Here is a 12,119-nt window from a genome sequence, read left to right as displayed (position 1 = left end):
GACATATGCCTTTTCATTTCATCATTCTGTAAGTGTTAATGTTAAATATTATATTATTCACAGTATAGCATTTTGATGTAGTTGCTGGCTTCTTTCACAATCTCTAAAGAGATAACTCATTCTAATACTGTCCAGACTCAAGTTATCCTAACAGTTCACACCTTGAGTGTGTATATGATAGGGCAAAAAGGAACACTTCATTGTATACTAAAGAAGCCTTCCTTACATCTATGCTTACTATCAGTTTATCTCTTCTGACATCGCCAAGGTACAAGTTAGGTTCCCAGTGGTTTCAAAAGTATCTTGGGATGATCAATAAGCTATCGGTTCTTAAAAAAACATATATTTCTATTATTTGGGGTTCTTAGTTGGCTTTAAAAATTAATCCTGATTTCCTTTTATAAAGCAAGTAACTCCATGTGGTCATTGTCTGGGGGGAGAACATGGGGTAAACACTACTGAACACTGTTTACCATGGCCATTATACCAATATTCACCAAGCAGGCATACTAAGAATGGGTAACACGTACAAGGCAACATACTAATTACACGAAAATCAACCTGGCACACAAAGATCCTGACTCAAACAAAGCATTGATTTTTTTTTTTTCTCTCTCTGAATCTACACAGCTGACCATACCTCCTCACTCCGTCAAAGAAGTATCTGTTCACTTTTATCCTTCGGCTCTTGGAAGAACTGGTCATCAAGTTTCTATCACCTTCCACTGTACTCAGGTATGATAGATTATTCTTGGACCAAGTCAAGTTCATTAAATTTCAATATCATAAATAAGTAAATCTAATTCATTCACTTGACATATTACTGGCATTTATGTTTATTTTCTGACTTGTTTACTCATATTTTCATGAACTTAAAGATGAAACTGTAGGAAATGTGATCTTGCAAATATTGTATTATTTTTTCATTCTATTTCATCTGCACAGTGTTACTGATTAATAATAATTTTTTAAAAGCAACAATAGTTAAGGGGTGCCTGGGTGAGTTAGTCAGTTAAACATCCAACTCTTGGTTTCAGCTCAGGTCATGATCTCAGGGTCATGAGATCAAGCCCCACGTTGGACTCTGTGCCTAGCACAGAGTCTGCTTGAGATTCTCCCCTCTGCCCTTCATCCCATTCGCACTCACTCTCTCTCTCTCTCTCTCTCTCTCTCTCTCAAGTAAATAAAATCTTTTAAAAAATAAAAAATAAAACAACAGTAAGTAATAATTTTTTAAGCATCTCTAAACTTGCTACATGCCATTCTAAGAATTATAGCAACCCATTCTCACCACAATCCTGTGGTCGAAGTATCAATCTCATTTTCTGGATCAGGAAACAGACACAAAGAAATTAAGTTCAGGCAGCTAGTAAGAGGTTTAATTCAGACCCGAACCCAGGACATGTGACTTCAACCTGTCTTCTTGACTGTTTTTGCAGCTACCTACAGATTGCTAAGTGATTATAACTCTCTTACTGCCAATGAAAATTTTACATAACTTTTGACAATTATTATTATTTTTTATTTCTTCAAGTGTTAGTGAGGAGGAAAGTAAATGGAGATATGTGCTTTAAATCCTACAGGACACCAAGGAGGTTACAAAACCCTGCCACCTGAGAGGCAGTGGAATCAAATATAATATAGGGGACCCCATGTCAGTGCAAGACCGGTGGGTGACTAGAGTATCCTCTCTTCCAAGAAAATGTGTAATTTACCTTCAGAAGAAAAAATTTGAGGCATTAAATTTCTTACATGATGACTGACTTTTATGTAAATTGAACCAATGCTCTGGAAGTATGCTTGATTCCCAATAATATTAAAGAGTAAAATACAATAATCCTTTTCATACACAAGAGAGAAAGTGTAGTAGAGATTATTTCCTTCTACATAAATAATTTTAACAAGGCAGATCTTTTTTTTAAGATTTATTTATTTACTTTAGAGAGAGAGTGCACAAGGAGGGGGGAGCAAAGAGAGAGGGAGAGAATCTCAAGCAGACTCCCCACTGAGTGCAGAGCACGGGGCTCCACATAGGGCTTGATCTCATGGACCTGAGATCATGACCTGAGCTGAAATCAAGAGTTGGAGGCTTAACTAACTGAGCCACCCAGTCACCTCTGGAATTGGATCTTTAAAGGTTGTGCTGTGTCTTCTTTCAAAAAAGTTTGAGGTAAAGATGGGTGGACAATATTACTTTTTTTTTTTAATGCACATGTTTGTTTGGATACTTTTTAATTTCCCTCTCTGAACCCAAGGGGATAATTTAAGCAATGCCAGGGTAGTTGTTGGATACTAGTGTTCAATAATGGTGGGATGTGGTCTAATTTAGCAGCTCTAATATTCCAGGCCACTTGGTGAAACGTGAAAACATGGCCTTCTTGTTTTTGTAGTTTGGCTCATTCCCAGTGCTTTAAAGTAACTTCATTTCTGTCATCCAGGAATGATTTTTATTAAGTAGCCAAAAAAGTAAGTAATTTATGTAAAAAAGTTGTTGATATACTTGAACCCTGATGCTTGATTCTAGTCATTCAATGTGTGGAGTCAGGTTAGGACATTGTAAATGAAAATATAGTGCACTTGTATTCTGCTAGTAGAATCTCTAAAAGTAGTGCAGGCATTTGAAGATATATGCTGATAAAACTTACCTTTAATCCTTCCTATGCAGAGGTAGCATTTTATGGATTTACTGTCACCACCTGTCCTAGTTTTGAAACAGTCTTAAAAGTTTTCCTCTTTTATTGGAGGCTTGGACACACCTATGTCGTTCAAGAGATTATAAACTAGGTTATTGTTTGTTGGTTTTCATTTTGTGACCTCTTCATTCATCTGGAACATTAGCAAACTGTTCAGTGCAGAACTGAGTCACAGTCTCTTGTACTCTTGGGACTTTTATTCTAAATGAACACAAAGGGAACATTTTCAAACAGTGCTTTGCAGGTTTGTGAAACCCAGATAAGAACAATGGCTGCATGCAATCTCCTTCGTGTAACTTTTGAGCCATTCTTCCCTATCATGTCATAACAGAACATACACTGTACTAGGCAGTAGGGATAAATAATATGGCATGCAGTTGTGCACACTTCCTTTTAATGGGACTTCAGTCTGTGCCTCACCATCTGAGCCTTCATGTGCTAACTATCTGAGTTTCATTTGAAATTCACAGGATTTTGGAAACTTCATGTAGTGTTTAGTATCCAGTTTGCTAGATAAATTGATTTTTTTAAAAACCTTGAGCAGAAATACAAAGTTTTCATTAAGATTTCTCTTTTATGTTGCTATAAATAACCTTTTATGTATAGAAAGATGTTTAATATTTGAGTATTGGTCTTTTGCCCTCTTTTTTTTGGTGCAGAAATACATTGAATATTCCATAAAATCAAAAGGAATTTGGAAAAGAAGAAACACATAATGATACATATTAAATATTAACAACAAAATGGGTTTTTTTATAAAGATGCATTTATTTTAGAGAGAGCACAAGCAGGGGGGAGGGGCAGAGGGGGAAAGAGAGAGAGAGAGAGAGAGAGAAGCAAACTCCCCACTGAGCAGAGCCCAACATGGGCCTCGATCTCAAGACCCTAAGATCACAAGCTGAGCCAAAATCAAGAGTCAATCGACTGAGCCACCCAGGCACCCTGAAATGTTTCTTATCTACCAAGATTTTTATGCATATTACATTTGTTAAGTGTTGCAAATAAAATCTATGCGATTAGGATACATGTCATGAATGTTTATCTTTAAACAGTTTAAAGAATGGATATTCCACCTCTCTGGAGTAGGACTGTTCCCCCAGCCTATAAACATAAAAAGAATAACCACATACCTCCGTCTTCAATCATCTATTGTTATACCTTTCCAAAATCCCACCAAGGAGGATGTTTTGGTCAATATTGTACTAACAAGTAAGTTTTTTTTATATTTTACATATGTTATTTTGTAATATTTAGTCAAACTTATTTTATCACAGAATCAAACCATATTAGAGATAATGGACAATTTCGAGATCCATTAGTTGTTTCAACAGCATTATTTTATAAAAGAGAAAACAAGGTATGAGAGATGAAATATCTTGGCTGAAATCACTTATAAACTTATAAATGGTGGAGCCAGAATCCGAAATTAGAAATCCATGTACCAAGTCAAGTTCTTCCAATTTTATCTGTAAAGCCAAATATGTAAAGTAATAGATTTGTAAGATTCTTATGACATGACTCAAATATGCCAATGCTTATTCCTTAAAAGTTTTTAGAAATCCTAGTGTTCTGGTTTTGTTTCATTTGCCTCTTTTCTTTTTTTTTAATTTTAATTCTCATATAGTTAACATACGGTGTTATATTAGTTCCAGATGTACAGTATAGCGATTTGATCATTTCATACATCACCCAGTATCATCATCATAGAAACACGGGGTTGCCATGTATCCCTTTGAATTAGTGTTTTTGTATTTTTGTGGTAAATACCCAGTCGTGTGATCACTGGATAGTAGGGTACTTCTAATTTTAACTGTTTTGATTAACCTTCCTACTATTTTCCGCAGTGGGTGCACCCTCTTTTCTATTTTCCACAGTGGATGCACCCCCTTTTCTTTATAAATAGGATATTTGGATTAAATTTTGGTTCCAACAAAACTTGGGTTTTTTTTCATGTCATACTGAAGATACATGTTTTTAAATTAGATCATGTGAAGTTTCTGATCACTTTTTATTAAAAGACCAAATAATGGAGGTGTGAAAATCAACTCATTATGAGTTTTCTGAAACACATTTTAAATCTAACATTAGACATTACTAATTTTATCTTTTCAAATATTGTTACTACGTCTACTAAAACTACTACTACTACCACAAATCATTGTAGATAGCTCAATTGTTGGGCCAAAAGAAATGCATACATGTTAAGGTTTTTGATATGAATAACCAACTTGCTCTCCAGGATGGTTATACTGTTGCAATCTGTGCTATCAGGAGTATATTACAGACATTACCTCTTTTCCTGAACCTTGTAAACCCTGACCAGTAGCATTCTCCTTAATCTCCATCAATCTGATTGAGGCAAAATTGTATTTTATCATGATTGCCAATGACTGTTTTTTTGATTAATGCTGAAGCTGAACACTATCATTGACCTGCTGAAGTTTTCATCTTTCCTGATCATCTCCTCCCGCTCTTGGTATGAAATAATTAAGTAAAAATTGAGAACATAATGTCATCCTAATGTATAATTCCCTTGCGAAGACTTTGGCTGTGATGAGAAGGAGAGACATGCCAGTATTTACTAAAAGTTGATTGTAGACTCAAGGAAGTCAGCATTTTAATATGGAAGAGATGTGAGCATATGTATAGGCAGAAAGAAGCCAGGGTTGAGCAGAAGTCAAAGCTGTAAAGGAGGTGGGGCTTAACTGATGGATAAGGCTCTGGGAGGACTAAGATCAGACTTGGAAGTAGAAGGAGGAGCCCTGAACAGGAAGCGCATTTCTCCCTTAGGTCTCAGAGGGACTTGGGAATTAAGTGCAGTTGTGCTTATATTTTTATCTGCTGAGAAAAGGAGATGGAGTAAGAGATTTGAAGAGTGGCCCAGTGGTTTGAAATAATTGCTGGAGGGAATGGAGGAGGGAGCTGACAAAATTAAAATATGAAAGGTGTTGTATTTGGCTGGGATTGGAAACCACAAATTTAGATAGGCATCAAGAAAATACGTGTTTATGAACTTTGTACCACTTCTGGGGCTCAGAATTCCAGGTACGGGAACAATACGCAAAGCTGATAAATGGATCTGTCCAAGGAATGGAATTTTCAAGGCAATTGCAGCCAAATCACTTCATAACTATGAGAATGTTATAAAAAGCTATTGGGTCAAGATTGTTAACGTTAGAAATAAATTATGAAGTAATTTGTGGCTTCTTAATTTTATTTAATTGGTCTAAAATGCTTTTGCTATATAACACAAAGAAAACCCAGGAAGCTTGACAATGAAAGATTTATTAGTCTTTCGTATTTTAAAATAGTCTCTTTTAAGTAAACTCCCTCTCTCTTGAGTAAATGTTCAGACCCTCAGGTTCTCCCCCTTCCTTCAACCTGAGGAGACCAGGGACAAAAAAAAGACAACTTCTGCTATCTTCCTTCCCTTCACTTTCTCCTTTTCCTTTATGAAAATATTTCTCCTTTCCCTTTCTTGGTCATGAAGTCTCTCTCTCTCTCTCCCTCTCTTTCTCTCTCTCTCTCTCTCTCTCTCTCTCTCTCTCTCTCTCTCTCTCTCATAACCTCCTCCCTCTTTCTTCTGTGGGTTCTGTTTTTTCTAGCTACCATGTTCGTGTCTTCTTACATTCATATTCCTTGGCAAGTGGGCCTCATGATTTGGCCTGAATTTTTGAAGGAGCACAAGGAAACATGACTGACAAGGTTAAAAATATTTAACCTGTATGCCAAATATACTCATTTAAAAAGGTACTAAATTAATACCTTCTGATTTAAATCTTTGCAAATGTCTTCAAATTACTTCACGATAGGACTGTGCAGTCCCTTGCTATCTTTCAGAAGATGTCAGTGTTTCTGCAGATGCTACAAAATTCACAGAATCCCCTTAGGGAAGTTGATAGCAAGACTTCAGAATATAGCACCAAGCTGGTGGTTGCTGCGAGAGGTCTTACAGTATTTCACATTCTGCATTCCTGATTTTTCTTTCAATAGGCAGACAGATAGGTAAGATATATATGATATATAGGAAAAGATGTCTTTCAAAACGCACTATTTTTCCAGGAAGGCAACAGTTTTAGAGTTGCAAGCTCATTCTCAAACTTTTATATTTCCAGTTCTCTAACGTCTTTTCTTCTGCTGGTATTTTAGCTATTTCCATTTTAATCACTTACCTCAGAAATATTGCCCTTTGACATTCAAGAATCTTTTAATTCTATTTAATTAAATTCTACTTAATTATTTAATTCTGTACGTCATCTCTAAGTTCTTTCAGTTGAACATCACACAAGGCAAGGTGTTGAAAAGGTAGTATTTCAGGGGTCTATTCATATCTTAATTCATGCCACTTTTAAATGATGAATGAGGTCGGGTGACTAAAGAGGAGATGGCCTAAACATTCAGAGAATAGTAGAGACTTCTCCAAAGGAGACCATTAATGAGTCCCATGAGGAGCAGGATGCTACATAAAAGCTTCAAATAGCCTAGGAAACTCATATTTGTTATACACTTACTTGGTACCACATTTGAGCTCTGTCAATGTGACTATACTCAGTCTTTAAAAAAAACAAAACAAAAAAAGCTCTGAGAAGCTTCTCAGATGTGGACTCTGAGGCTTAGAAATCTCCCAAAGCCATACAGTGAGTAAGTGATTGAACAGTGTCTTGAACTCATCCCGTCTAGCTTGTCTTCTCCAGGACCACCTAACTGACATTCTAAGTTGTATGCTTACAGATGGTGCTTACAAATCCTTATACCGATGAGGCTCTAAAGAATGGTACTTGCCCCTCTTCTTGCTTCCTTCCCTAAGATCTCAGGGAACGAGGCCTCCCTCCATCCAATCAAAGGACCTCAGGAAATACCTCTGACTGCCACTCCTTTCGCATTTTCTCAGCTCTTCAGGTCTCTCCTTTCTCTTTTTGACTCTGCCATCAGACCCTGGCTCTGCCTCATCAACATATGCTTGGATTTTATGCCTTGCCCTCCTTGTTCATCCTGGACATGTACCCTTGCTCGGTGACTGCTATCAATGGACTCAGTTCCCACAGTCCTCTCTGATCAGTAATTATGCCCTCCACCCCAATCCCTGCTCTCGAATTTCTACCCTACTTAGCCAGAAATAAAGGTGGAAAAAGGAAAGGTAGCCATGAATGGGTCTGAGTCAAAACGTTAGAAATTCGGGCCTGATGAATTTAGGAACTTAAGGACACATCTCCATTATAGGTATGTGTGTGCCCTTGCTCATATAACTACATTCCAAACCTGCTAATCTGTGCTCACTAATAGCTTTATTCTTAACTAAATGAGTATTTCAAAGCTGGCATATTTGTTAAGAGAGCAGGACTTGAATCTTCAGTCAATGATTATGTGTATTGAGCATCTATTTTATGCTGAAAACTGTCATACACACATTTCAAAATGACTATATCTGCAACATACGTACACACATACATGTATACATTGTATTTTGATCTCTTGTGGTATTCTCTTTGTGAAATATCACTATGGGTTATATACCTAAAAGTTATATAAATGAATGAAGCAGTAACTAATACATGTAAAGTAGCAATTTTCATTTCTCTTCTATTAAAATAGCTATAGTCTTGAGATTATTCACTCTTTCTACTGAATTCAAATTTAAATGCAGTATTAGTGATTTGATTCAAATGTTTAAGTGTAAGTGGATTCTTTTCCAGACATCAATAGTTTTATTGAAGAGCAAAACAAAATAACATAGGGATAAAGGTGTACCTACCAATTATCATATTAGTTTTGCAAATTTCAACTTCCATTTTGAGGGTTGATTGATGTAAATAAAACACTGTGTTTTGTTGTTGACTCGGGGTTAATTATGACCATAGTGTTCACCAGCAGTAAAGTAATAAAGTACACACTGTAGTGTAGTTATGACATGCTAATGATACTTACAGGACAGGGAGAGGCAATGTCTAGTGCATTTGATTTGACATGTTAGAATTAGTTTATGAAAATCTTGTCCCTGGAACCCTCTGAATCTTGTCTAAAGTACCTCCAGAGTTGAATAAATATTTATGTTAAATATGTAGTGATCATTGTGTATTGCCAATCAGGGTGTACATAGCTTTATGTATACCTAAAAAGAGAGAGAAATAGGTGCATGAAAAAGTCCCACACTTTCAAAATCTCTCCCAAATTAAGACAATCAACTAAGTATTTCAATCAATCAATCAATATTATTGGGAGATTTGAGACTGGTAGGCAGTTGGAGTATCAAATATATAACAGTCTCTTCATACCATAGTTTAATTGGATTGTTTGTCTTAGTTTGCTCTGCTTATAGCAAATAGCTAATGTTTTTTGTAGTATGGAAAATTAGATATAAAATTATTGTTATAGTCACTTTTCAAGAAAAGTCATCTGAGCTTCAACTTGCTTATAATTAATTTTTTTTACTTTAGACACTCTTTAGGAGACTTAATATTTAGAACTCCTTTTTTCTTGTTTAGTAGATCTTAAAAGTCAGTAACCAATAATTGGGAACTTATCAAAATTTAGATTCCCAGGTCCACACTCAGTTATTCTGGTTCATTGTGTCTGGGGTAAGACCCTACCAGCATAAGTTATTGCAGCGTAGGTTGTCAGAAGACTACACTTTCAGAAGTACTGCTCTTTACACAAAGGTCTCAAAATATATTTTAAAATCATATACCTCAATTAATAAATATTTCTTAGCATTCACTTCAATGTGCATATATTTACTTGTGAAATACATATATGTAGCATTATCAACTCATATACTTAATGTCAATAGAGCTTATTTCCTTTTCATAGAGAATTAAGTACAAATATAATTTAAATTTTTTCTATGACCCAATAGTTCCTTTTACACAAATCATATTTTAAAGATAATAAAATGTGCTTTCATTAAAGCTATAGGAATATATTTTAATTTTAATTTTTTTTTGCCATTTAGTCTTTAATTTTGTCCCCCTAAGACACAACTTTTTTTTAAGACACAACTTTTTATTTTGAAAAATTTCACACCTATAGAAGAGCACAGTACAATGATTAGTCCTATAGTTTTCATATAGATTCATCTGCTTCGTCAATTGTTAATTTGGGGGGAATTGGCTTTATATCCTGTCTCTATCTATAGATACATAATTTCATCTCTAAAGCATCTATGGCTTTAGAGAAAGGACTTTCTCCAACATAACTGCAATGCCATATCATACACAAAGATTTAATATAGATATGTTAATATTTAATATATACTCCACAGTAAAACTTCTCCAGTTGTCCCAAAAATGTTCCTTAGAGCTTAAAAATTTTATCTTTTTTCCAATCTGAGATCCAGTTAAGAACTGTGCATTGCATTTGGTTATCAGATCTCTTAAGTCTCATTTAAGCTAAAAATTTCCTCCCACCTTTGTCTATCTCTTATAATATTGGCATTTTGAGGAGTCCAGGCCAGTTGTTTTATAGAATATTGCACATTATGGATTTCAGGGATTTTTTTGTTTTTGTTTTTATTTTACAAAAAGTTCTCTTTCATTACATACCTTGGAGATTATTCCATGTAGGACATACAGAACTACATAAATATATTAACAGTTCTATAGTACTACATTGCATTGATGTACTTTGTTTTACTTTATCTTTGTTTCTTCATTACTCAATTCTGACTAACATTGGAAGAATATCACATACATACCGTGAACTTATTGCAACACATCAGGAGACACAAAGTCCCATTATTTGGGGATGCTAAGTTTAATCACTTGGTTAAGGTTGTGTCTGCCAGATCTTTCTATTGTAAAGGTCATCTTTCTCCTTTATAACTAATAAATAATTGTGGGGGTGATAATTTGAAACAATGTGAATAACCCCTTTCCTTCCAACCTTTCACTTGATGAAACATTTTAGTATCCATACTAGTATCAGTTATTATGTCTGTCATCCTTGCTGTTTTTTATTAGCTGGAGATTCTTATATTAAGGAAATAAAAACTTTTTCCTCTGCTTTCCTCCCCCCCCCCCTTTATATTTGTAAGTGTGAGTACAGCTTCATGGATTTTTTTTTTTTGTCTTTTACATCTCAGCTTTTATTATTTTCAAATCCCCATCACATCATCACATTTATTCACAGAATATTTGCTATATAAAAGCATATGGGGATCTAAATTCAGAAGACACAAGCTATGTGACCTTGGGCAAGGAACTTCTTTTTTGGGGGGTGGGGGGGCTTCTGCATCTCCTTACACACTGGGGGATGCACCGGGTAATAGCTAAGGTTGGTTTTAGCTAGTGATTCTATGATTCTTTGACTACCGAACATGCATTGTCTGATGGCCCACACTTTATTCAGAGGAGGCTATTTGATCTCTTTGTTTAAAACAGTGTCATTACCATTTTATTTCTGAGTAATTTCCCTGAGTCTGGGAAAACAAAAACATAACAAATGTTAACAGAATTGATTTTGAAACCTATCTCTTTCTTCTCTGGATTTCTCTGTATCCAGATCTCCAGTAGGACCTTATGGCTTTTAAGAGCAATTAAAAAAAAAAAAATAGGGGCACCTGGGTGGCACAGTCAGTTAAGCATCTGACTCTTGATTTTGGCTCAGGTCATGATCTCAGAGTCGTGAAATCGAGCCCCAAGTCGGGCTCCATGATCAGCGCAATATCTGCTTGGATTCTCTTTCTCTCTCTCTGCCCCTTCCTGCCCCATTCTCTCTCTCTCTCTTAAATAAATAAATACGTTTTTTAAAAAACACCCAAAAGCTTCTATTTGTACAAACCCATAGCTCTTATATCAACAGAAAAAAAAAAAATCTCTTACTCCTTTTCCTTTTTCCTCTTGCATTGAGGACTGTTGAACTTGTTTACTGAGTTTTTGAATTACAACAAATTTTTATTGGTTTTAAGAAGACATTCAAAGAGTGGTGCCAGGACAGAATGGAAAAAGGCAGTGTAAGACCCTCTCCCCCTGCCCTTTTTCTTTCCATTATTGATTTCCTATGGTCAGAAAAACATAGTCTATATGATTTAGCTTATTTTCAATTTGTTGAGGTTTGTTTTATGACCCAGGATATGATCTGTCTTAGTGAATGTCCCACAGGAGCTTGAAATAAATATGTATTCTGCTGTTGTTTTGTGGAATGCTCTACATATGTCATTTAAATTCTGTGAGGTAGTTTTGTTATTTGGGTCCTCTGTATCCTTGCTGATTTTCTGACTGTGGTTCTATCAGTTGCTGAGAGAGGGATGTTAAAGCACATAGCCATAATGGTATATTTGTTTATTTCTTTTTTCATCTCTATCAATTTTTGCTTCACGTAAGCTGAGGCTCTGTTATCTGTTATAGACATGTTAGGATTATATGTCTCCCTCATGTATCAATATTTTATATTATGTAATGCCTCTCTTTGTCTCTAGTAATTTAATTTTCT

At 35.4% G+C, this 12,119-nt stretch overlaps 1 protein-coding gene across 1 annotated transcript in view; it reads left to right on the top strand.

The window, feature by feature from the left end:
• The window catches only part of CFAP47 (cilia and flagella associated protein 47), a 525,897-nt gene that overhangs the window by 411,672 nt on the left and 102,106 nt on the right, over positions 1-12,119 (top strand). The window contains exons 55-57 of the mRNA XM_027608633.2: positions 407-409; positions 631-735; positions 3,746-3,902. Of these exons, the coding sequence (XP_027464434.2) occupies positions 407-409; positions 631-735; positions 3,746-3,902 (265 nt within the window). The remainder of the gene's footprint in view (positions 1-406; positions 410-630; positions 736-3,745; positions 3,903-12,119) is intronic.

The sequence above is a fragment of the Zalophus californianus genome, chromosome X, assembly GCF_009762305.2.
Source record: "Zalophus californianus isolate mZalCal1 chromosome X, mZalCal1.pri.v2, whole genome shotgun sequence".
Taxonomy (NCBI): domain Eukaryota; kingdom Metazoa; phylum Chordata; class Mammalia; order Carnivora; family Otariidae; genus Zalophus; species Zalophus californianus.
This window is presented reverse-complemented; position numbering and strand designations above follow the sequence as displayed.